The sequence below is a fragment of the Saccopteryx bilineata genome, chromosome 5, assembly GCF_036850765.1.
Source record: "Saccopteryx bilineata isolate mSacBil1 chromosome 5, mSacBil1_pri_phased_curated, whole genome shotgun sequence".
Taxonomy (NCBI): domain Eukaryota; kingdom Metazoa; phylum Chordata; class Mammalia; order Chiroptera; family Emballonuridae; genus Saccopteryx; species Saccopteryx bilineata.
Genome location: NC_089494.1, coordinates 72,172,436 through 72,199,815, shown reverse-complemented (window position 1 = coordinate 72,199,815; position 27,380 = coordinate 72,172,436). Strand labels below are relative to the sequence as shown.

General features: G+C 35.5%; 1 protein-coding gene across 11 annotated transcripts in view; it reads right to left on the bottom strand.

Annotated features, from left to right (window-relative positions):
- Nucleotides 1–27,380, bottom strand: part of COBLL1 (cordon-bleu WH2 repeat protein like 1) — a 193,415-nt gene that overhangs the window by 36,190 nt on the left and 129,845 nt on the right. For 9 of the 11 annotated variants that reach the window (XM_066278961.1, XM_066278957.1, XM_066278953.1 and 6 more), the window contains 4 exons: nt 24,896–25,124; nt 24,036–24,074; nt 18,988–19,085; nt 18,644–18,880 (listed from right to left, as the gene is read on the bottom strand). In XM_066278961.1, the coding sequence (XP_066135058.1) occupies nt 18,644–18,880; nt 18,988–19,085; nt 24,036–24,074; nt 24,896–25,124 (603 nt within the window). The remainder of the gene's footprint in view (nt 1–18,643; nt 18,881–18,987; nt 19,086–24,035; nt 24,075–24,895; nt 25,125–27,380) is intronic. The other 2 variants (XM_066278956.1, XM_066278964.1) reach the window with 1 other exon arrangement.

Here is a 27,380-nt window from a genome sequence, read left to right as displayed (position 1 = left end):
AGCCCTGAACATTTTGGTGGAGCTCATGTTTTATAACTTATTCTGTAAGATTTATCACCCTTATCATGTTGTGTATCATGAAAGTAAATGGATGTGTATTTCTAGAGCTGTAAATGGATCAAGGAGACTAAGAATAAAGACATTAGGGGAAGAGAACATGATTATTTGAGTGATGGCAGGTAAACTATATGACCTGTCATAACTAAATTCCATGTTGTAATTAATAGATAAAACTTATTAAGCTTGTGACAAAAATATAAATTTAACAATTGATGTAAGATGGGCCAAATGCAAGTTTTCAAGGAATGAGAGTGGTGAATTTAGATAATCAGCAACAGTTTAATTAATGAGAGGAATATCAGTGGGTTTTTTGTTTTGTTTGTATTTTTTCAAAGTTAGAATTGAGGAGGCAGTCAGACATACTCCTGCATGTGCCCAACCGGAATCCACCCAGCATGCCCACCAGGGGGCAATGCTCTGCCCATCTAGGGCCTTGGTCCACCATGGCCTGAGCCATTCTAGTGCCCGAGGTGGAGGTCATGAAGCCATCATCAGCGACAGGGCCAACTTTGCTCCAATGGACCTTTGGCTGCAGGAGGGGAAGAGAGAGATAGAGAGGAAGGAGTGGGGGAAGGGTGGAGAAGCAGATGGGCACTTCTCCTGCATGCCCTGTACAGGAATCAAATCCAGGACTTCCACATGCCAGGCTGACGCTCTACTGCTGAGCCAACTGGCCAGGGCTGGAATATCAGTTTTGATATCAGTGTTAGCATTCAAGGAAATAGCTTAATATATATTTCTTATTGTCCCTTAAGACAGAGAAGAAAGCATTTGTTTGTTTGTTTGTTTAAAGAGACTATTAAGAACCTGACCAGGCAGTGGTGCAGTGGACAGAGCATTAACCTGAGACGCTGAGGTCTCAGGCTCGAAACCCGGAGGTCACAGGCACGTCAAGCTTGAGCATGGGGTTGCTGGCTTGAGTATGGAATCATAGACATGATCCCATGGTTGCTGGCTTGAGCAAGGGGTCACTGGCTTGGTTTGTTCCTCCCAATCAAGGCACATATGAGAAGTAATCAATGAACAATTAAAAAGTGCCACAAGTACAAGTTGATGTTTCTCATCTCTCTCCCTTCATGTCTGTCTCTCACTCTCCATTAAGGAAAGAAAAAGATAGAGATGTTTAGAAAAGTATTTCAATCAGCTAAAGAGCAGCCAAGGAAATTTAAGGTAATAAAAAAAATCAAACTTGGAGTTATTCTGTGTTAACTCAAAATATCACTATTAAGACCAAAGTAGAGGAATCCCCAGGCCTTGAGAAAGGTCTACTGCAAACATCTCTTTCTTGGGTAAAAACCTGCAGAAAAAGAAAGAGAATCTAAGATAGAAGATCTAAAAGTTTCTAAATATATTGTAGCCAAAAACTTGTGCGTGCTGAGGGATATGAGTAGAATACACTTATCTAGCACACAATATGGTAGAGACTCCTGACCCAATAGTAACTACTGCTAGAAGCAGATTTGCTAAACTACCACTGTTATTTCAATAAACACATCATGAGGTCCCAAATGTTAAAAAAAAAAAGAGAGTGAGCGAGAGTGAAAAGGCAAGGAAGGCCACCGATGTCTAACCAGAAGCATTCTTAAACTCTTAAGTTTTTTCTATGTACTTCAGGAGAATTCTCCTAATAGTCTCCCAATAGTCCCCTCGACATAAGTCAGTGTTGAGATGCGCAGTAATTTTGAGTGTGTGCTTGTCTAACTAGAAAGTGGCTTCAGAGGGTTTGCAAGGTGGAAGGGAGCCCAGTGTAATGATTACCAAACAAATGAGCTTTGGAAACAATGCCAGGGCTTGAACCAGGAACCAGGGCATTCATTATCTCTGCAACCATCAGCTTCCTCATCTATAAAGTGGAAAAAGTTAGAGTACTGATACCTCAAAGGGGCTGGGAAGCTTCAGTGAGATAATGCATAAAAACTTAGCACAGTGCCTAGCACAGTACATGACCCCTAAATCTATATTAGCTAATATGATTGCACATAATTTGTCTATTGTAAAGTATATGATAAAGATATAGCATAAAAAGTATGGATAAAGAAGGTATTTATTCTAAAACTGTACTTTTTCTTCAGTGACAACAATGGTGGGAGTCCTATTAGAGTTAGTCTCAGTTATAATAAAACTTAAAACTCTGCAGCCCCCAACACTGAGGAACTTGTGATTAGTTTATTACATAAGCATTTTGTGTAATTCACTTGTGTAAAAACTCTACCTTTAAAGTCACCTCAGGCAGCTTCATCATAAAAGAAATTTAATAAAACCTAAATATTTAATGCCAATTGTGTAAATTTTAGTGATGGGTACATGGATGTATATTATATTATATAAATTTGAAATATTTCATAATGTGAACTAAAGTGAATGAACTGCTGAAAACTGAAATGTTAAAAACAAGAAGTTGAGGCCCTGGCCGGTTGGCTAAGCAGAAGAGCGTCAGCCCAGCGTGCAGGAGTCCCGGGTTCGATTCCCGGCCAGGGCACACAGGAGAGGTGCTCATTTGCTTCTCCACCCCTCCCCCTCTCCTTCCTCTCTGTCTCTTTCTTCCCCTCCCGCAGCAAGGCTCCATTGGAGCAAAGATGGCCCGGGCGATGGAGATGGCTCTGTGGCCTCTGCCTCAGGCACTAGAATGGCTCTGGACGCAACAGAGCAATGCCAAAGAGGGGCAGGGCATCGCCCCCTGGTGGGCGTGCCGGGTGGATCCCGGTTGGGCACATGCGGGAGTCTGTCTGACTGCCTCCCTGTTTCCAGCTTCGGAAAAATGAAAACAAAACAAAACAAAAAAACAAAAAAAAAAAACAAGAAGTTGAGATTAAATTATTTTAAGTCCAAAGGGTTTACAAACCAAGAAAACAGAGAGGTGTCAGCCTCTAGGGGAAAAACACTTTGGTTAATAATTAGATACTCAGTCATTTACTTTAGTTAGAATCACTAAAGCTGCTTGCCACTAGAGAAAACTGCACCTCTAACAGGAATGTATACCACTAAATTTTATGATCTGTGAAAAGGAAAATACTGCACAGAGAAAAGGAACAAACTAGCGAAAGTGGCAAGGTCAAGTTGAAAACCATGCCAGCTAGTTAATCCCTGAGAATTCACACCCAGATCAGAATTCATTGGTTCAAAATGGAACTTAATTTTACTGAAGAAAATAGAATTGAATGGCAGTCAACAGATTTACTGAGTACTAGCTCTGTACTAGTTATTAGATCACTTATTAATCATAGTTGAGTTATAAGATAAGTGGGTTATTTAAATAAATATATACTGAATATAAGAGTTAATTGAAAGAATACAAATAGAAAAATTAAAAAAAAAAGAAATGAATAAAAGGGTGGAAATACAGCGGCCAACTTCAAACAATTATGTTAATGTTTCTATTAGAAGTTCTGGGGTTTTTATTTCTGTTTGTGATATGATGTCCACATGTGGGAAGGGGTGGGAGTAAAGGAAAGAACCGAAGCATTCCTTTAAAATTGTCTTCAAATTCAGAGATACCTCTTTATCTTCTTTTTTTTTTTTGTATTTTTCTGAAGCTGGAAACGGGGAGAGACAGTCAGACAGACTCCCGCATGCGCCCGACAGGGATTCACCCGGCACGCCCACCAGGGGCAATGCTCTGCCCACCAGGGGCCAATGCTCTGCCCCTCCGGGGCGTCGCTCTGCCGAGACCAGAGCCACTCTAGTGCCTGGGGCAGAGGCCAAGGAGCCATCCCCAGCGCCCGGGCCATCCATCTTTGCTCCAATGGAGCCTTGGCTGAGGGAGGGGAAGAGAGAGACAGAGAGGAAGGAGGGGGTGGGGGTGGAGAAGCAAATGGGCGCTTCTCCTGTGTGCCCTGGCCGGGAATCGAACCCGGGTTCCCCGCGCGCCAGGCCGACGCTCTACCGCTGAGCCAACCGGCCAGGGCTCTTTATCTTCTTAAGGAACTGACTCTTATCTTTCTCCAACCTGGACATTCTCAATAAACGCTATGAAATAATTACTAAATATCTTACCGCTGACCTTACCTATGTCCTAATTTACTATGAATTATACCCCAGTGACTAAATTTTTATGTAACTGAAGGTCAAGTTGTAACTCTTAACCCTTGTGGAAGAATGCTTTCTACCATAATTTTACAACTTAGACAAAACTTTAAAACATATAATTTTTATAACATAGTCAGTGTAGTATACAAGTATGATGTATTGTTTTAAATTTTCAAAATAGGTAAAGCTGTGAAAGCAATTTTTTAAATTAAATCATTTTATAATTAATTTTATCATAAAATTAGCACGATATGAGGTCCAAACAATGCATATGTTGATGAGGAAAAAAGGGGGTAAAACCCTGTAAATTGGAGCATACCTGTTTATAACACAGATGCATGCATACACAGTTTGGCTTGTATTGGGTGAAAGCATACATTCCAGTTTCTTCCTTGGTTTATCATTATTTTTTAAATAAAATGCTATCTTTTTGTGAGGCCAGGAAAATTTATCCTTGTTCTATACTCTTTTCCCCTTTGAGTATACTTCCTTCCAGCTGCCCTCACAACTAGAATTTACATATTTTCCACTGTTTATTCTCTATATAAACCTGTTTTAGTATTTTTCAGGGATAACACTGAGAGTCTTAGCCTGTGCAGCTCAACTTAGATGAAGAAAAATCATATCATATGAAAATGAAGGGGTATAAAGAAATAGGGGTGACATTTCAGGTACAATTTATAATTACGGAAAGAAGGAACAGGGCCAGAGCTCTTAAATTTATACTGTATAAGCATTCACCTAATATGCCATTTTTTTCCCCCTGTTTTTACAGAGACAGAGAAAGAGTCAGAGAGAGGGATAGATAGGGACAGAAAGACAGGAATGGAGAGAGACGAGAAGCATCAATCATCAGTTCTTCATTGCGACACCTTAGTTGTTCATTGATTGCCTTCTCATATGTGCCTTGACTGTGGGCCTTCAGCAGACCAAGTGACCTCTTGCTTGAGCCAGCGACCTTGGGTCCAAGCTGGTGAGCTTTGCTCAAACCAGATGAGCCCACACTCAAGCTGGCAACCTCGGGGTCTCAAACCTGGGTCCTTCTGCATTCTAGTCCGACACTCCATCCACTGTGCCACCGCCTGGTCAGGCTATTATGCCATTTTTAAGGGTATTCCTATCAATCTGCCAAAATAAATTCTTATTAGAGGTGGCAATAAGATTAGAGCTGGATTCACTTCTACGTGTCTAAATACCAGCACCCCTTGTAATTTGTACATGTGGGGTTCACTAAAATTGGGTTCCTTCAGAGGATACTGAGTGACTGTGCTTGCCACTAGATTTCTCTCAAAATCACCCAGTCTTAAATTCATCTTTAGTCAATGATAGCATCTGCTACCTCTCTACTCTCTTTTTAGTGATGCCCAAAGCACTTGTGCTGACCTTTGTGTTCTAGTCTTGAGTTGAGGTAGAATACTGTCAGTGATTCATTTTGCTATTGTACTTTAGGGCAGTAGTTTCCAACCTTTTTACACTTGGGGAGCACTGAAAATAAAATTATTTAGGGGACCTCTAAGGCAGAAATAAAAACCATTGTTAGTATTGTGTCCATCATCTTTTAGTTACAATTCTATAAAATGAAAATTCTCTACAATAAAGAGATGACCAGTAAAAATATATATATTTTTAAATAAAATGCAACTGAAATTTCTAGAGAGCAATATTTAATTCAAGTAAAATTAGTGCAAAACCTGCTGTTGTTTCTTTGCAAAAACACTTGATAGCCTGACCTGCGGTGGCACAGTGGATAAAGCGTCAACCTGGAAACGCTGAGGTTGCCGGTTCAAAACCCTGGGCTTGCCTGGTCAAGGCACATATGGGAGTTGATGCTTTCTGCTCCTCCCCCCCCTTCTCTCTCTCTCTCTCTCTTTCTCTCTCCCTCTCTATAATGAATAAATAAAATCTTAAAAACAAAACAAAACAAAAAAAAACACTTGATAATCGAGGCCGCAGTTTTGTTTCTGAGACGGAGCACTGCATTGACATCCATTTGGTTTCTATGCTTGGTCTTTTTTGGTGATTGGAATAAAAAAGTCTTCTCACACAAGTAGGTAGTAGAAAATATGATTAAAAATTCAATAGGTTTGTAACTAAGAGATGGATATTCCCATTCCAGTGATATCCAAAATTGTGACAATGACTGCATTTTACGTTTGGACACCAGAGTGACATCATCGAAAATAAAAATATCAGTTTTCTTTTTCATAGTGATTAAGGGAGCAGAAGTTCATATAATGAGTTATGGATCCAGAGATTACCTTTATGAAGATCCTCATTTCCAAGGTAATAGTGGTCAGAGTTTTGAACTAATGCTCTTAAATGTTGATTTATTTTAGATATGAATTTCTGGTTCATGTCTGCAGCAACCAAAAAGTCTTTAAAAAACAAATATTTCTACATCTTCTTCCTGTATTTTACTTTTCCAAAGGAAGAGTTTCTTTTTGAAAGCATCCATCTTATTTCTTAATGTAAAAATGTTTTTTGTTTAACCCCTAAAGAAAAATATTTAGTTCGTTGAAGAGGTTAAACATATTTGCCATATATGCAAGCTTAGCCATCCCTTCTTTCTCCAACAAAAGCTCTACTAATACAGAGTGTTGCTCTTGCAGAAATTGTTTCACTTTTTCTCTCAGGTCAAAAGGCATGAAAGAGAAAAAAAGGCATGAAAGAACCCTTCCTCTTGAGAGACAGCTCACTTTTGTAGAGAGAAGATGCTAGTGTTGTGAAACCATGCTGTCACATAGTGTCATGTACAGTCTGGAGTGCAAACCTTCACTACGAATATTATTAGTGATCTTCACTGTGTCATTTAACACTATGTTCAATTTAGAGGAAACTTTCTGTGCAACTAAATGCTACTAGTGAATCATACCGTGTAGGTAATATTTCTGGATGCACAACATCCTTTATTTTTGCAGCTGCCGCTGAGTGATGTCCAGTCATGCTCTTAGCACTATCCATACACAGTCCGACACTGTATTTTCCCCAGTCTAAGCCCTCCTCTTGAAAGTGCTCTTTAAGAGCATTAAATATCTCTGAACTAGTGGTCTGACCAGGTAGATCAAGATAACAGAATAGTTCTTCCCCAAAGCCTTTTTTATCAGTATAACTCACATCACTTGATTCATCAAGTTGAATGGCAAAAGATTTCAATTTCTTTATCCCCTCTATAATTTGCTTTTTAATATCATTGGCCATATCAACATTTTTTTTCTTTGAATGGTACTGTCTGAAAGTGGTATATCTCAAGTTTTTGTGTGGCTTGAGGACCCAAAATGTTCAAGTCACATCTAAGATGCAAAGCTTTACTAATTCTTCACCATATTGAATGGTTTTTCATTTTCAATATTCAAAGGGCAGCTAAATAGGAAGCTCAAAGCAGCAATTTGTCACATCATCATTTTCTTCATTTGACTTTTCTGACTTTTGAGTTGGTTGTGTAATCTTTCAAAAAAAATCCTGTGGCTTTTCGATAAGATTGCTATGCTTCAAATGCAAATGATGAGTAAGTATGGAAAGTTTCATGACATCATTTGACAGAATTTCAGAATATACTACATACAAGGGCTGAGGCAATAATTCCCTACCAGATACTATAGTGAAAGCAAGTTTTAAATACTCCTTATTGTACTGCCTAACAAAATTCCTTTTCATTTTTTTTTTTTTTGGTTTCTGTTGCACCTTCTAAATTATGAATGCCTATTTTTTTCACTGTTTCTTTTAGATTTGAAGCACTAGTACTTGGTTTACTTTAAAGTCATCACTACTTTTCTTTTGACTATTATTTTTGATTTTGAAGCAAAACATTTTGTGGAGTTTAAGATTTACAGCACAATGACACTAAAACATATAACTTGTTTGCAAACAATATGGATGCATTCCAAACAATATGGCGAGTACATGCATGGCTATTTGTGCAAGCATATAAAAATGTATACTACTGAGACAGGGAGGAGGCTGGAAACAAAAGTATGCAAGAGATAAAGTTTTATCACAGTGCACATGATAGTGTAAGCTGGCACTTGGTTTCCAAATACCACATGTACAATGCATTGAATACTACATAAGTTTGTCTGGGTGCTTTTTGTCTGTTGCGCATGATTTGTAAATGCTCTGCATGGTACAAAAGGTTGTTCAAATGAGTATACAAGTTCCTAAGATATCTAAGACAACCTCAATAGTATTCTCCTCAATGATACAGGCTGGTAGGTGGCAATTACCCTGAGCATAAATGAATTTGACTAGTTCACTGGGTCTATAATCTTCATATAACAACAGAGTGGTTCACTCTTTTGTGAAACAGCACAAAACTTCTGGTGGACTGTCAGTAGTCCATGAACCGGCAGTTGAAAAACGTTGCTTTAGTGTTTAAAAATCCTCAGAAGAGTAGTATAAGGACGTACTGATTTACACTGATCAAATCAAAGGTCTATGTAACAAGTACTTGCATTTCCTTAAAGGTTAATTTTAAAAGACAACAAAAAAATAATTTTAAAATACTAGAGTTGAAAGAGACATTTGGAAATTTATTATAGTTAGAAAACCTTACTCTACTGAGGAGAAACTCGAGCCATAAAGAAATTCAATGGCTTGTTCCAGGTAGATGAAGAAGAAGACAGTGAGATAAATTAACAATGACGAGAATTTAATAGATTTATTATGAGAATCCAAGATTGTCTCTCAAGCCAGGCTAGGGCTTCTGCCATAAGAGACTTCCTTTCCATTCTTCTCTAGTCATGTCAGAAAACGTGCGCGTCCACACGCACGCGCGCGCGCGCACACACACACACACACACACACACACAATTTTACAACCTGTTATACCCTTGTAAGGTTTTTACATTTCTTTTCCTGAAACAACAAGTGTTTTCATTTCATCAACCCTACAATACTTTAGAATAGCATATAACCAAGTCTTACTACTGATGATCCCTTACTTATACCATTTTTTTAAATGGCCAAAGGTGAGTGCCTAAGTAAGTAGTACATCTTAAATGTAAAAAGGCAAGATGAATCAGGACACGGCAGAACTCAGGCTCAAGCTTAAAGGACTGAGGATGGTGGTAACCATGGTTCGGTGAGGTCACAGTAACCAAGATGAAGAGGTGTCTAGGGGCACGGTAGGAAAATCCTAAACATTTACAGGTTAACTGAATTTTGGCCCTCTACCAGAGTGAAGTAGCAATCATGAGAACAAACTGGGACCAGCTCAGTTCATCCTAGCAAGGGAGTCATAGCTGCAGAGCAGGCATTATTCTAGTGACCCCACTGTGGTTCCTCTCTGCTCTGGCCTCTGTTAATATATGCTGGCTAGCAGCAAAAGGCATGTCTCCCCCATGAGATCCCAAATATCACAGTGGTAGGAAACAAAATAAATTTCATTCTATGAGAACTTCTAAAGAAAGACTCCTAACACATTTTTAACGATATTTTATTAACTCAGTATGTACTTCAGAGAGCACAGCTTTTGTATATACTATGTAGTACAAAAAAGAGAAATTCACTCATTTCAAAATTCACTTTTTAAAATAGTACCGTTCTTTTAACTTTATAATGGCTCAGAGGATTTTTGTGCACATTAAATGAGTAATGTGCTTAAAACACTGTCTGAAACATTAGTAAGTGCCACATAAGCACTAATCATCACTTTCACTATTATGATATGAACCTTTGAAAATTTGATGAAAACTAAAATGACAAAGTTTATCTTATATCTGTGAAAGCCTTAAAAGGGAAAGGAGATTATATGTTATACAGTGCTGGTACATTTCTCTACTAAATGAAACAAGTCATATTTTTGGAAGTACAGACAGCTGTATCCCATATATCAAACTGAAAATGCCATGGCAACCACTGTTCCTAGGCAATTGTAGAATTATGTGTGTGGTCCACTTTCTATATAATAAATAAAGCAGAAAAGTAGAGAGGGAAATCAAATGTTATATAAAAAAAAACTAAAGAGAGCTATTTTTTAAAGATTACAAATATAATACTCTATTGCAACCACCCTAATAACTCTGTATAAAACTAGAATTAAAACTCATTAAGTGAAACTAAGATCACATATATGCTAGCACATTTCATAAACATTAAACCATCTATCATCTGCTTATAAACCACAGTAAATATTAAAAGATAAAACTGGGTAAAAGATGAGTAACGTCAAACATTTTTCTAAAACAATTAAATCAGTCATCAAAAAAGTAACATTCCAAGTATTAAATTTCACTTGCATAATAATTGATGGCAAAAGTATTTCAATTTCTCAATATTTGAGTGTTTGTCTGCAATAGAATGCAAAATGAGACCAAGACCAAGTGAAAAACCCAATCAAATTAATTCCTTACTGTGTTTCCTGCCAAAGCTAATGCCCTAAAAAAAAAAAAAAAAAAAGGGACCATATTAGTAGCCTGGGAAAAGCTGCTTTCTATTATAGATACACATAACTCTAAGTGTGCTGTACCAAATGTGCAAAACAGAAGAATTCGCTCAAAGGTTCTGTGAATTCTAAGGGTCAAGATTACATACAGCTTCTTTCCAACATTCTTCCTTTTCTTCAAATCTAAAATAGTGTTAAAAGGCTAATTGTCAATAATACCAGGACACGTTTGGACACTGATCTTATGAAGTCCACATTTCACAGACACTTGGTTAGTGGATATTGTATAGAAACTGGGTTTCTGAACTTAGTTTCAATTCTAGAATTCTAAGTCATTTTCAATTCTAGTCAATGTCACATGTCTGACTTCTGTCATGTGTGAAATAAGTAACAATCTTTGTAAATAAATATATGCATATAATCTTATTGTAAATAACTATATACATTTCATACAATAGTTCATGTAAATAACAGCATGAGCCAACTAGGGCATTTGTGTTGACACAAATGGCATTCCAAATCTTTAGGCAAAATTCTATTCACATAATGTTCAAAAAGTACCAACAAAAACTGCCTAAAAAATTCTAATTGGATAGTTTTCCTCTCCAAATGATCATTTCTAACAAGTGAACTTGACTCAGAGGAACCGCTAAGTTAAAGCCAGCCTGATCATTTCTGGTGAAGATGGTATATTCTCCTTGATAAGGAAAATGACACAAGGTTTGAAATCATGTAAAATAAAATATAGAAAAATTTAGGGACATGAAAAGAACACTGTAGCAATGACAGTAATCTATGTAGTCTTTAAAATATATTCTTTAGGGGGATAAAATAATTTTAGATGCAGTAATGTTTCAAAAAAAGGTTAGGATAAATTATTTTACTAACGTGGATCTTCATTGAATTCTCATTGGAAACTGCACAATTGGTTGCCAGATTTAGCTCAGAAAATCAACAGCCTTTCATGTGAATAGTTTCAGTTGATTTATTTTCAGTTTAAGCTCCCAAATCACTATTCAAATAATTTGCGAGCATTAAAAAATGCCTTAGAAGAATGAAGCAAATTATTAAATACAGACATCCAGAAAGTATAAAATAGATGTTGTTGACAGAATTTTTTCCATGCTGCAGATAGAATGATTTATCCATAAGCCCAAGGCAAACATCATACCAAAGACTATTTAAAAAGAACACTAAAATGAAATAAAACTCAAAATGAATAAAACTGTGCTAATTAGAAATCACATTGTTATGCATCACTGTTATTTATCTCTCTAGCTCTATTTTTGGTACTTCATCCATAGAGATGAGCATTTTCTATTTCTAGTATAATGTAACTATTTCCAATATTTTTTTCTGCTTTATTAAAGGATGCTTTGGGGGAAAAATTAGAAAAATCAGAATGCTGTAGTTCTGTTAAACAGCGCACCCTTGTGGTTTACTTCCTAAACCATAAAAATTACAGAATAAGAATGTATCTAATATGCTCCATGAACTTTTTTTTATTTATTTTTTTTTTTTATTTTATAATTTTATTTTTTTAATGGGGTGACATCAATAAATCAGGATACATATATTCAAAGATAACAAGTCCAGGTTATCTTGTCGTTCAATTATGTTGCATACCCACCACCCAAAGTCAGATTGTCCTCTGTCACCTTCTATCTTGTTTGTTCAAATAGATATAAAATGTCTACAGTGATAATAACTATCTTTGTTTTTAAATTTAAGATAAGAAAACAGTAAAAATAAGTAAAATTCACCCATAAACTTATAGCTCTGTGAAATTTTCTGAATCTTTATATCTGGCTATATAAACAACTTTAATTCAGGAATTAATTTCATTTATATGTACTATGTAATATATACTACATTTCAATACAACATTGCAAAATTCTGCATTTTCTGTAAAACCTTAAGAAAAATACTACCTAGAATTACCTGGACCAATTACTACAAAGAAAATGGAAGCAATTTTTAAGCTATCCATGTACTTCTGAAAATTTACCACATATTCACATAAAATACAAAAATGTAATGATATTCTGTGTGACAGAAATTCTCACTGTACATACTATATGCAGCTGTGTAAAAGCTTTAGTAGAAGTTTACTAATCAATTCTCCTGAATGCCTACTATGTTACATAATTTTGGTGGGGAACACAATTCCTGCCCTCTAGTTGGGGAGAGGAAAGAAAGAAAACTAACAAAGTTAAAAGCTTTAAACACAACACAAAACAAACATTTATCTTTACAGGATGGGGTATTTACCCCATATCATTTTATATATGTGTGTGTGTGTGTGTGTGTGTATATCAATGAAATGTTGTACAGCCTTTGAAAAGGTTAAGTCCTTTATGTACTAATAAGTATGTATTAAAAGGTGAGTTATATATAGCATAGTGCATATAGTATAGGACTACCTGAAAAAAATATGTTGCATGAATATCGGCTCGGATATGCATAGATTATGTCTGGAAAGATACATGAGAAGCTGTTAGTAATAACTGCCTCTGGGCAGAAGAATCTGGCTAGGAGAAAGAAAAGGAGAATCGCACTGTATTTTCCTTTTTATCTTTAGAAATATGTATCATATAAACATAATACGTCCACATGTTCATAAATTGATACCAAGACACAAGAGAGAAAAATCCAGAGAAAGTAACATCACTCTGTGTTGGAGTCTTTAGAAAATTCTCCATGAAGCAGATAAAAGAACAAATGAGATTTAAACAGGTGAGTAGAAATGAAAAGATGGAACTTGAGGACATTCCATTCAGAAAGGACAGGAAACAGGATTTGCATGAGCAACAAGTCATATCTTCTGGTTAGAGTTACAAGTGTAGTGAAAATAATTAGGAATTAAAGTTTAAAAATAAAATTGTGCTTATGTACAACAACAGACAACATCAACAAAATGAAAAGGCAACCTACAGACAAGGAGAAAATATTTGTAAACCATCAATTAGATAAATGGTTAGTATCCAAAATACATTTTAAAACGCATGCAATTCAATAGAAACACACAAACAAATAATGCAATTATAAAAAAAATGGGCAAGGGATGGAAGTGAAAATTTTCAAAGAGGATATACAAATGTCCAACAGGTACATAAAAAGATGCTCAATGTCATTAATCATCAGGTAAATGCAAATCAAAACACCACAATGAGACACCACCTTGCACCTGTTAGTTTGGCTATCATCAAAAGCGGTTATGGGGTATAAAGTACAGCATGGGGAGTATCTTCAGTAATACTGTAATAGCTGTGTATGGTGTCAGGTGGGCACTAAGTTTACTGAGGTGATCATTCTGTAAGTTATATAAATGTCTAATCACTACACTGTACACTTGAAATTAATATAATATTAAATGTCATCTGCAATTTTAAATCTTTTAAAACTATTTCTAAAAAAGAAGATAGGTAAGTGCTGTCAAGGTTGTGGCAAAAAAGGTAGTCCTTGTGATTATTGGCACAATTTAAATTGGTACAGTCACTGTAGAAAACAGTATGGAAGTTCCTCAAATAATTAAAATTAGAACTACAATATGATCCAGCAATCCCCAAATCTGGATATGCAAAGGAAATAAAAACAGTACACTGAAGTGATGCCTGCACTTCCATGTTTAATGCAGCATTATTCACAGTAGCTAAGACATGGAAAACAACCTAATGTACATGTATGGTAATGCATAAAGAAGATGGGATAAATATAAATACATATACAATAGAATATTATTTGGCAATGAGAATGAAAGAAATCCTGCTTTTTTGGTGACAACATGGATGGAGCTTGAGGGCAATATAAAATGAGATAAGCCAGACAGAGAGACAAATACTACATTCCATATATCACTTTTATGTGGAATCTAAAAAAGTCAAACCCATACAAACAGAGTGGAAAAGGTTGCCAGGGGGGTGGAGAAATAAGGAGAGGGTGGTATAGTGGGACAAACTTTCAGCTGTAAGATTTTTAAGGTCTGAGAACAATGTAAAGCATGGTGTTAACAGTGATAATATTGTTACATAAGTGAAATTTGCTAAAACAGTAGAGCTTAAATACTTTTAGAAAGAGAGAGAGAGAAATATGAGAGGTGATAGATGTGTTAACTAGACTGTGGCAATTCTTTCACAATGTACATATTTCAAATCACTACGATGTACATATTTTACAATTTTATTTGATGATTCTCTTTCAATAAAGCTGAAAAGAAGATAAAGGATGAATGAATGATTGAGAGGAAGGATGAAAGGAAGGAAGGAAGGAAGGGAGGGAGGGAGGGAGGGAGGGAGGGGAGGAGGGAGGGAGGGAGGGAGGAGGGAAGGAGGGAGGGAGGAGGGAAGGAGGGAGGGAGGATGGAAGGGAGGAAGGAAAATATAATCTTCCCTCCAAAATTGTGATCAGTTTGTAGAGGGCCTTGAATGCCCAGAAAGTAACAGCTGGCTATCCCAAGTCTCTGAAGTTGGAAGTGTTAATTACAAATATAAATGTAGCAACTTGCCAAATTATTTTTATTATGGAGACAAGAAATGGGGAGACAAGTTAAGTACTGATCTTCTTACTCTCTGCCTTGGTGAGAGATTGAAAATAAGGGACAAGGAGACATGAGGAGAGACTGAATGAAGGATTGCTCGCTCACTAATTGGATGTTAAAACTAAAAGAAATAAACATTAAAGATGATCTTGAAGTTTTCCACATGGGAGGAAAAAAAAAAGTTTGATTTCAAATATGCTGATTTTCAGGTAGTGATGAGTCAATAAGCAACTATAATTTGAAACTACAACTAAAGAAACATTGGGATTAGAATTACAAAGATGATGTATTAGTTTCTTGGGGCTGCCATAACAAATTACCATGACTAGGTAGTTTAAAACGACAAAAATCTATTCTTTCAGTTTTAGAAGCCTGAAGTCTAAAATTAAGGTGCTAGCAGGGCCATAACCTTTGGAAAGCATTAGGGAGGATCCCCCCATGCCTCTTCCAGCTTCAGGACTCCTTGGTTTGTGGCAGAATTACTCCAATCTCTGCCGCATTGTCCCAAGGCCTTCTCCTTTCTGTCTCTGTGCCTGTGTCTCCTCATTGTATCAGGAGACCAGTACTGGGTTTGGGCCCAACCTAAATCCAGGATGATCTCATCGCTAGGTCCATAACTTATTTACATCTGCAAAAATGATTTTTTAAAATAAGTTCACATTCACAGGATACTGAGAGTTAGGACTGGGACATATCTCTTAGGGGGACACTATTCACAGCATTAGATGTTTTCTCTGAAAAAATGCAGTAAATATAGGCTAATCCGTATAAAAGGATTCTGGTATACTTTCAAATTTAGGAAATGGATAAAGAAAGTAGTATAAAAAAAGTGAAAAAGAGCTGAAACATCAGAAAAGAATCAGGACAAAAGAAGAAAGAAAGTCAAGATCAAGGGGTCATATATTACATCTAATATGGTCAGGAAGTTAAATAAGTTATGAGATGTGTAGGAAGCCATGAATTCACATGAACATATGCCTGGATGTGGACACAAACAGAAACACAGCTGAATCGTTGAGAATTTTTATAATCAATAAATAAAAAATGGTTCTTCAGCTTCTCTAGGGAAAAACAAATAATCCTGGCCCTACTGAATAATACATCAAAGAACTATTCATATGGCCAGATCAAAAGAAAAATGTTAATTAGAAAATTGTGTAAAGATGTCTAGTCTGCCAAAGGCAATATACTTAAAAAAAAAGAAAAAAAAAAGATTACTTAACATGGGGCCATCAACTGGTCATAAAGCAATAGAGCAATAGAGCAATAGAGCAGAGGATGTGAATCAAAAGAAATACCTTTCAGTGAAGTCATTGGTAGTGCAGCCTCGAATCGTAAGAAGTAGACTATTAGAAAGACAACATAGACCTCTTTGGGTTCCAACCACAAAGGAAGTTTACTAGAATAGACTGTGCTAGGACAGATGGAATAAAGATTTGAGAGTAGTGGCCAAGATTTATTTCTTTATGAAGAAAACAACAGACTCTGGTAGTGAAGAGTATCATAATTTATACCCTTATAATGAAGTTTTATGGTAATTAAAAATAGAAAACAATCCTAGAAATGCTAACTTTTAAATGACTTACTATGAAAAAATGAAAAGGATTACAGCGACAAAATGAAGCCTGTGGTGACCCTGACTTGGTGCCTGCTATGTCACTCGGTTTCACTCTGTTTCTTACTCGTGCCTAGGCAAACCATTGTCTTCACATTTTGCATCTGAGTAGAGATTCTCTTGACTGCTGAGTGCACTCCCACACATAAGTGCTCACAAAAATTAGGGAATATTTCAAAAATGAATATGAAGTGATGAAACAAAAAGCATTTGATTTTTTTTAATTAAACAAGAACATCAAAAAAGCAAACGACAAGTCAAAGACAGTTGTTTGATTATGCAAATGAGATGCAAAACTAACTTTTATTTCGTTGGTGAAAATGCACTATACAAAAGTCTGAAAGTACTGGAGTAGCTCCACGTTCCCTGATCCTCTAATTTTTGTGAGCAGTATATTTTAAAACTGAATCCAAGAATCATCCCTTCTGTAACACTACCCAACTACCAAGGACTTAACCTAGAAAACTTGTTAGTAAAACTTGTTAAATCATTTGAAAAGGTAATTATCCTTCTAATTTATAAAAAGAGATTTTATACCACAACCATTAGATAAGAGAATCCTACCAGAAATTTAAAAAATAGCTTACTAGATGATTTTCCAAGTAATTACTGAGTTTAAGCATTTTTTATTCATTTCTATCTATTCGAGTAGCTAGCTATTTACTTTCTAAAGATAACATATGACAAATTAAAATTAAAATCAATAGTTACCTCTTTTTAAGTAAAGTAAGCACAGAAATACTCATTAGTTGTTGGGAAGAGTAAGCCTATCTGAGCACTGAGTTTACTAAAACTTCCAAGAGAATCAAACCCTTCACCTAGATATAAAAAAAGTATCTTAAAACTCTCAAAATAAAATCCACTCTCACAGTTACTTAAAACATTTGTCTGATTAAAAGCAACAAAATACACAGCTTCATGTTCAATCACATTTACTTAAAACTTCAGTTATAGTCCATAGGAATATAGCAAGGAAAGTACAGATTTTATGGGGATAAAAAGTAGCTTTGCAAATGGATTTTCACAAAACAACATAATTCAGGAAAATCTGGGATTAAAGAGGAGCAATAATAAGAAAGCTTGTCGAAAGGTACAAGTAGAACAAACAGTGCTTTGAACATAAAAATATCTAAAAGTAACAAATATATTTCATATAAAGATTTTTTTTAACTATAGGGTATCTATGTTCCAGACAATTCTCTGAGTAAGGTCAAGAAGATACATCTAGGTAGAAACTCATGAAAGGGACACAAAGGTTGTGTCGCTGTTAAAAAAAAAAAAATTGTGGCCCTGGCCGGTTGGCTCAGCGGTAGAGCGTCGGCCTGGCGTGCAGGAGTCCCGGGTTCGATTCCCGGCCAGGGCACACAGGAGAAGCGCCCATTTGCTTCTCCACCCCTCCCCCTCTCCTTCCTCTCTGTCTCTCTCTTCCCCTCCCGCAGCCGAAGCTCCATTGGAGCAAAGATGGCCCGGTCGCTGGGGATGGCTCTGTGGCCTCTGCCTCAGGTGCTAGAATGGCTCTGAATGCAGCAGAGCGAAGCCCCAGATGGGCAGAGCATCGCCCCCTGGTGGGCATGCCGGGTGGATCCCAGTCGGGTGCATGCAGGAGTCTGTCTGCCTCCCCGTTTCCAGCTTCGCAAAAACAAACAAAAACAACAACAACAACAAAAAAAAAAAATTGTTCAAAAATAAGCATTTTCATTCCTAATATATAAAAGCAAGAGCCTCTACCTGGGTCTTAATCGATCAGCACTTTAAGGTTTATGGATGATTTATTTACTTGAATGTGAAAGCTACTTAAAATTAATATATTTATTTTGTACTACATCACAGAACTGTACATTTATAGGGAATCTCTTCCCAGAATCAATCTTATTAGTAACTATTTATTCACTGTTACTATTTATAACTGTTCCTAACCTTATTAGTAGACTCTATGGAAAAAACAAGTTAGGTGAGAGAGAAATTAGAGCGTTCCGTGACCTATCCTAAAACAAAGGAAAAAACACAACAAAACAAAATTACTCACCTTGTCTGTTTCATCCACACTCCTAGATTTCAGGACACAAGACACTGGCCTCTCCTGGGTGTGAGCAAGGATCTGCGGGACGCTCTGAGACGTGGGCATCGGCGGCAACGGAGCCCGCCTCTTCTTGGGTGCGTCTGACGGCAAGGTGTTTGAAGTGTACGTTTTGGAAATGGTATTGGACCTTGTAAAAGTTGGGCGATTGTTACTCACTAGAGGAGTTGCTGGAGCACTTGCAGTCTAATAAAAAAAATGAAAAGAAATCAAACTGTAAATTCAAGATAAAAAGCACGTACGATCAAAAAACAGATTAGAAAAATCTTGTAAAATGATAAGGAAATACTTACTTGGTCCCGCTTTTTCTTACTGCGTTGAAAAAAGCTGAAAAACCCTTTATTTTCTTTCTCCTTCATAATGTCTAAGTTCTGTGATATTTGGCAAGACTCTAAAAATAGAAAAAAAAGGTATTTGATTTTTTGTACAATGGAGTTGCATGTTCATCTACAAGTTTTCTCTCAATTACTTTCCTTTGAAAATTTTAGCTACTTATAAAAGCTACTAATTATGGTGTACTAGGAACCATGCACTCTGCTAGGCACCTTATATTTTATTTAATTCTCCAAGCAATAGATATAATTAGTATTACTGTTCCCATTTCACAGCAGAGGAAATTGAAGCTTACAGAAACTAAAATACTTAACTCAGGGCCCGTAATCAAGAAATTACAGAGCTATGACAAACTCAATTCTTTGTGACTCAAAGTCTGTGTTCCATAAACAATTACTAACATTTTAACATAAAAAGCTTCTAATTAAATGAGATACAAAATTGCCTTATACAGTTTGTTTCTTTATTTTGAATTATATTTTTGTGTCAGCGCTAAAATATTTTATTCTCCAAAATATGATTTATTATAGTTACTTAGTACTTTGATATATATTTCATAAGTGATATTTTTTTTAAGCCAGGGGTTCTCAACTGAAGGTGATTCCCACCCACCCCCAGAGGACATCTGACAATGTTAGAGACTATTTTGGTTGTCACACTAGGGTCAGGATGAGAAAATGTGTTACTGGTATCTGCTGGGTAGAGAGGCTGGTGATACTGCTAAACACACCACTATGTCCAAGCCAGCCCCTCAACAACAAAGAATCATCCCATCCCAATGTCAACAGCACCGAAATCAAAAAGCCACACTTTAATCAGAATGGCAAATGTCAAACTTCAAGGTCGCATATGTAATACTTCATTTTCCAAAATCTATTTCCTGATGCCAACTGAAAGGGTCTACAAACAATAACAACTCCAGCAGTGCTGAGTAATCCTGGCCCAGTCTTTCTGCCACTTCCCACTAAAACAAACTCTGATTGCTTAAGGGTGGTTGATTGTTGATGCCAAAGAATATACAAGATGAGCTTGGAGTATCTAGTCATACCAGAGAAAAGCAATCAAAATCTACTGGGGTGAAATTAAAAGGCCTCGGGAACCAATCTCATATGGTTTCTACTGGCAAAAGTCCAAAAAATTTGGTTATCTTAAGAATAACTCAATAAAGTGAAACACACATTTAGTTCTATGCATTCATATTCCTACTAAAAAAGCAACTGATCCTCATGGTTCATCTTTGTGTAACAATAGGGAATCATCATTTTAAAAACTAATGAAAGAAAAGGATCACATTTTCCTGCCTTTTCTGAATGAATTCTATACATAGATAGACTAACAGCTGACATGGGGAAATTTGTTTTAGAAATATCACAACTAATAATTAAAGGAATGTTTGCAATAGATTATGACCATTTTTCAACTCCTAATGAACTAAAATATAGGCAATAATTATCTATGGCTAACATCAAAAAAGTAACTTGTCATTACATATCTGCTAATGGAAGTACACAATACTACTTATGAAGTAATTCACCAAATCTGATCAATATTCTAGATCTAACAATCAAATTATAGAAAATATTATAGAGAAACATGTTAAGTGGCATCATGGGATGCAATTAGCAACATTCTGAATGTAGGAAATGCTATAAGATAAATGATCTGCTTTATTCAACAAACAGATTGAACTTCTTTATGGAGTGGGGATCTGTAAATTTTTAAAAACACCTTTACTAAGAAACATTTGGATTTTATAGTAAATCACAGTGTAATCTTAGTGATATAGGAAACAAAGATATATATATTATATATATATAATATATATAATATATATATACAGAAACTAGAGGGATATAACTAAAGTAGCAGTTAGGGATTAATGTATAGTCTTAAATAAATTTAAATCTTAAATACATGCCAATTATTTAGGGGTAAACATATACTACCTTTATTTAAAAGGAATGTTTAAAAATCAAATTATGAAAAAAGTAGGTCTTATCCCAGAAAAGCAAAGATAGTTGATGTCAATAACTAAATTAATGCAACTTGCCTCAATAACATATTAAAGGAGAACTACATTTCATAAAATAAAACTTTATAAATCTGATGCTTTAAATCTTCAATAAACTATGCATTTGGTACAATGAGTTTACTGACAGTGCTAACAATTATAATCAATATATAGATAGATCATTATGGTTAAAATTTTTCTATATTCCTAATTTCTTAGAAAATTTTTATGAGGTAGATATCATAAGTTATCATTCTGAGCCTTTTTTCTAAGTTGGGGGATGTAAAGAAATGGAAGCAGGTGGTATCACCCTATCACATATCTGAGGATCCAGGTGACCAAAGAGTTTGAATAGTTTAAACCAAGACACATGGACATTAAATGGTACAAGTAAAACTGGTGTCCATTTAAAGCTGATTTATAATCTCTCTCTCTTTTTAAAGAAATGCCCCTATTTATTTTAGGATAAAATCCTCTACTAATTGAGTATAGATACACAATTAAATTTAGTTGGAAAAGTATAGTAGATGAAAAATTCACATGCTGGTTCAGTGTAATAAATATAACCAGATTATTTCACATAATTATTTTTGGTAAAGTGATTTCCCAAGCGCCCATTCATCCTCTATACAGGGTAACCCCTAAGTCTTCATTTAATACTCCATGTCGGGGATCACTGCAAGTCAGAGTTAAACACTAAGAAAAACAGGGGGTTGAGCTTACATATAAAGCAACTCGAATTCTGTAGTTTCCTGTTTCCAGAAGAGAGGCTATAAGAATAGCATGCAAAATTCTAGGCCCCCTGATAAATCAGATAAAATTAGAAAATGAGAGTATTTATTTATTTATTTATTTATTTATTTATTTATGTATGACAGAGACAGAGAGAGGGACAAATAGGGACAGAGGGATAGACAGACAGGAAGGGAGAGAAAGGAGAACTATCAATTATTCATTGTGGCACCTTAGTCGTTCATTGATGGCTTTCTTACCTGTGCCTTGACCAGGAGGTTCCAGCAAAGAGTGATCCCTTGCTCAAGCCAGAGACCTTGGCCGCAAGCTAGCGACCCTGTGCTCAAGCTGGTGAGCCTATGCTCAAGCCAAAGACCCCGGGGGGTTGTGAACCTTGGGTCTTCTGTGTCCCAGTCTGAAGCTCTATCCACTACGTGACTGCCTGGTCAGGCGAGATGGGGGTATTTAAAGCAACTGGACTGACCCTGTAGATTCTAACACTGTAAAAGGAGCTTTCTTAATTTTCCAATTCCACCGTCTTATGGTTATGTTCATAACATTTAATAGTCAACAAACTACATACTTCTTTGGCTGGAAGTGGTATTAGAAATCAAGGCATTCAACACCTTCAAAATAAGGCCAAATATGGAATTCACTTTGGGTTATATACACAGAGAATTGCAAAGATAGAAGCAAAAGCCAAGTACAAGTAACAGAATATTCTTGCTGGAAAAAAACAACAACACAAAATAACCTTTTCCAATCTCTTTATTATCATGGGAGTACAAGGTCAGTTCCAGACAGATAAAGCTATTTGCTCTATCCACTTGTCAAATGAGTTTGACAACTCGTGTCATGCCAATTAAAAGGTCTGCCCCTTGATTAACCAGGATACACTTTACATAGAAAATTTCAACTCCTTTGATTAGGCTTGCTATTCATTTTAGGCTATAATAATAAATAATCGGATTATTACTATGTGAGCTTAATTCTTGGAATTGGGAAACTCATTATGCTTTAGAAAAACACAAGAAAGAAAGAAGATTCGGTAATAAAAAATGTGCACAGTTTATTTTGTGTGTGCATGTGTTTGTGTATATATTAGTAAGGTGGTAATGATTATGGTAATCAACTATCTGAACCTATCCCTATTCCTTTCTAATGGGAGAAAGAAGACTTCCAGACTTTATTATTATTGTCTATTTTTAATAAAGTTTTCACTATGAAAGTAATATATTTCCATTATAAAATTCTGTTATATATAGAAAAGGAGGATGAAAAGTCACCCGTAGTCCTACCACCCAAAGGTAACCACCATAAAAATATGTTATATACTTTATTTCAGAAATGTCATGGAAAAGTTTTGTTTACAATTGTGTTAAACACATTTAAATGGCTTAAAAGCTAATTTTAGCATAAGCCATTTTCCAACTTATTACAAAATAGTTGCAAACAACTTAATGGCTGCAATATTTTCCTACAGAAAATATACCCTGATTCTTATGAATAATAATTCAGTGGAAATAATCTTAAGATCCCTTCATGGTATCATCAAACTACCAGCCTTTGTGCACAATAAAAATCCTAGCAAAATCATTTTTTCTTGTCTGAGTGTCAAGATTATATTTCTGCCCTGGCTGGCTGGCTCAGCGGTAGAGTGTCTGCCCAGCCTGTGGAAGCCCCGGGTTTGATTCTCAGTCAAGGCACACAGGAGTAGTGCTCATTTGCTTCTCCACCCCTCCCTCTCTCTTTTCTCTCCATCTCTCTCTTCCCCTCCCACAGCCAAGGCTCCATAGGAGCAAAGTTGGCCAGGGCACTGAGGATGGCTCTGTTTGCAGAGGAGCAATGCCCCAGATGGGCCAAGCATTGCCCCCTGGTGAGCATGCCAGGTGGATCCCAATTGGGTGAATTCTTCCACCCCTGGCCCAGAAGTCTGTCTGCCGCCCCCTGCTTCTCACTTAGGAAAAAAAATAAATAAAAATAAAAAAAATAAAAAAGAATATATTTCTCACATCCTTAGGTTAATATTAATTTAAAATTGAAATGTAATTTTAATTGAAATGTAATTATTGTAATAAATTCAGAAATCAAGGAGGACATAATAAATTGTTTTTCAGGAAATAAAATACAAAGCTTTCCTAAGTTAAAATCTTGCACACATTAGCAATAGTAAGAAAATAGATAAAATTAAAAGCTTATTTTCCATTTACCCAAGAGAAAGAGATTTCATGTTATGATTTGTTTCTACTGATTCATATGTCTTACCTTGTAAGGATGACTTATTGAAGGCAGTAACAGAAGTGGCTATAGAGGAGGGGGTAAAAGAGGGTAAATTGACTTAAAAGATGATGTTTGTTCAAGTATATAACATCACTGAGTTGAAATAGTTGTCTATGGATTTACATAAAGCCAAAACCTCAGGATAAAGTTTGAAGTTCTCTATGTACAGAAGATGTAAGCATTTATCTCCTTTTCTAAGCTTTTTATTTCTCTTAATAAAACAGACTTATGTTGAATAAATAAGCTTGCATTTCTCTATGCGACGTCATGCAAACCATCATTATCTAAGATAAAATTTGAAGTATCTTCAAATTTTTCTAGATTAATACTGCAAACTATGTCTATTTAGAAATTTTTGGAATTAAACTGATTAATATTATAAGCCAGTTGATTTTGGGTGCTGACCTTAAAAAAAAAATTTAGCAAGAAACTTCCAAACTTGAATGATAATTAAGACTCTGGCAAAATCATAGTGAGTCTACAGTAATTCACACTTTATTAAACCAATAATGAATTTACATGTAAATTTTCATTTCCTGATTAAATCTCAAAGCCACAAAGAATTAAGTTAAATTCCACCAAAATAAATATCTATAGGTAGATGGAAAAGTGTACAACAATCACAGCTAAGAAAGACAAGCTTTTATTACAATTTCAAACACTGAAATCAAATTAAATTGTTACATTTAGTTTCCGTTTCTTATTTCCAGTGCCATGTATTGACTTCTGTCTACAGGATCCATTAAGGTGCCATTGTGAACTTGAGAAAAACTATATATAAACAGAATACAAACACATACACATATATGTACATCCTGTCAAATGAATAAAACAAAAAGCCTTACCTCTGCTGACATCCATTGCATATAATTCTCTCAGTCCAAGGTCATTAAGAGATTTTGTCAAGTCAAGTGGCTCCTGAGACTGATAATCCTTCAACAATAGTGTATGTAATGGATCAAACTCACATTTGCTGCATATAATAGGGGCAAGTTCTTGAAGTGCTGCGTGTGGGCTCACTCTCACAATTGTCTTCTGTGTTTTTTTAAAATTGATCACTACTCTCACAGTTTTCTGAAACACAGATTAAAGACATAGTTATAACATTATTTACTGAAATAAACTTTCTACAACAATGTCTAGAATAATGAGATATCTACAAGTATATATTCATACAATAAAAAATTTTTCTATTTTAGTGTAAAAATTTTTTGATTAATGTCACTTCCTAAATCCAAACCAGATTCTTAGAAATAGTTTGCTTATTAAATACTTTAGATTAAATTCATAACCCGTGTAAAAAACTAGATTTAAATCCAAAAAGAAACATGGATATTTTTGCTTTGTTCCTTAAAATATTTACTTTAAATATTTTATTCTATCCTTCAGTTGAGAGATATTTATCTTTTAATAATTTGTTATGTGTCTCAAGAAAAAAGGGTATTTTGGTTAAAACACTAAAACTTTTTAACTTCTTGCTATTTAAGAATGAGATAATCCATATAAAGAACTTAGCACAATGTCTGGCACATACTAAATTATCAATGATCAACATTAGCAGGCTGGGTAGCTAATGGATAGAGCATCATCCTGGCTTACTGAGGTTATGGGTTCAATCCCTCAACAGGGCACATATAAGAAGCAACCAATGAGTGTAAAACTAAATGGAACAACAAGTTGAGGCTTCTCTCTCTCTCTCTCACTCCTCTCCCACCTCTCCCTTCCTCTTTCAAATCAATGGACAATTTTTTCAAAAAAAATTAGCTATTGTGACTATCTATTGTTACTATTATTATTACTACTTTGGCTAACTTTAATGTATTAGTAAAAATATTAAAATATTCTTTATTTAGATACTTAATAATTCAAAATTGAGATTTTTACACATCTGATCATTTTGATGTAACTGAATTAAATCCTATATATAAATATAACTTTGAGCCATGTGACCATACTAAGTGAAATCTACAGATTGCAGATCCTCAAAGCTTAACATGTATTCATAAAACTGAAATGACACATATGATCCCATGCTATAGCATAAATATTATCTATACCTAAATAAATAGCATACATATTTAGATATAGAGACCAATATCCTACTGTTGTTGGTCAAATAAGTTTGTAAATATGATGTATATGTTTGCTCGCTTATAGTTTGCATTGGGTGTGAGAAACAGGCTGTAAGCAGGCAAGGTCCTGATAGCCTAAGGCTTAGTTTTAAGACTAAGCCTCTTCACCCTTTTAATACTAAGATTTTCTCAACACTAAGTTTTTCCCACCCACACCCTTGACTGTTGCATGATGTGGGGTGGTACACTCTTATGAGGAATACCATTTAGGCCTCAGATAAGTGGCTTTGTATCAGAGACTTCCTTATTTGTATATATATTGGCTTAAAGGCTTTAATTTTCTTCACTATAAAATGAAGCAAACTAGGGGTGCTCTCTCTCTCTCTCTGTTTCTGCTCAGCATTGCAGAGGTCTCCCTGATCTCTTGCCCTCCTCTTGTGGCTTGCCTGTCTTGATGAGACACCAATAAACAGAATGGCCCACCATCCTCCGACTCCGCCATTTCTTTACCATTTGCCCAAATTCAATAAGGACCTGCATGTGAATGGCCATAATGGCGGTCCCTGGCCATACACCTACTTAATATAAAGTCTACTGGAAAGTTCTGTCCGTTTCTATCACAACAGGTTTCAACATGTAAGTACATGTTTATTTGGCGCATGTGTGCCTCTCTATTTTTATCACTTAATGTATACATACTGATGTAGCAAATTAACTAAACAAAGTTAATTCACGTTAGTCTTATGTGTGAAGCGATAGTGTACCCATGGCTACTGATAAAGTTCATTTACGCCACTGTAGTTTTTCGAATTTCAACAAGGAAGAAATGCTACAGAAGCATGTCTGTCACATCCACCATATTCCCTGGACTTAGCACCCTCTGACTATCACTTGTTTTTGTCCTTACAAAATTTTTTGAAGGGCAAAAAATTCAAAAATGAAGAAGATATCAAACAAGCACTGGTTCAATTTTTTGCATCAAAAGATAAAACATTTTTCAAAAATGGGATATACAAATTGCCCTCACGCTGGCAAGAAATCATTAATAATAATGGCAATTATATTATTTAATAAAGTTTATTGACGGTAAGAAAAATTTGTATTTTGTTTTATTCCCAAAATGGACAGACTTTTCCGGTAGACCTTATATTTAATTTTCAATAACATTTTGTAGAAAGCAAATAGGCTTTAGGATTGTAAAAATAAAATTAACTGTCTTTGTAAAATGCTTTTGAAGAATATGAAGAAAATATGAAAA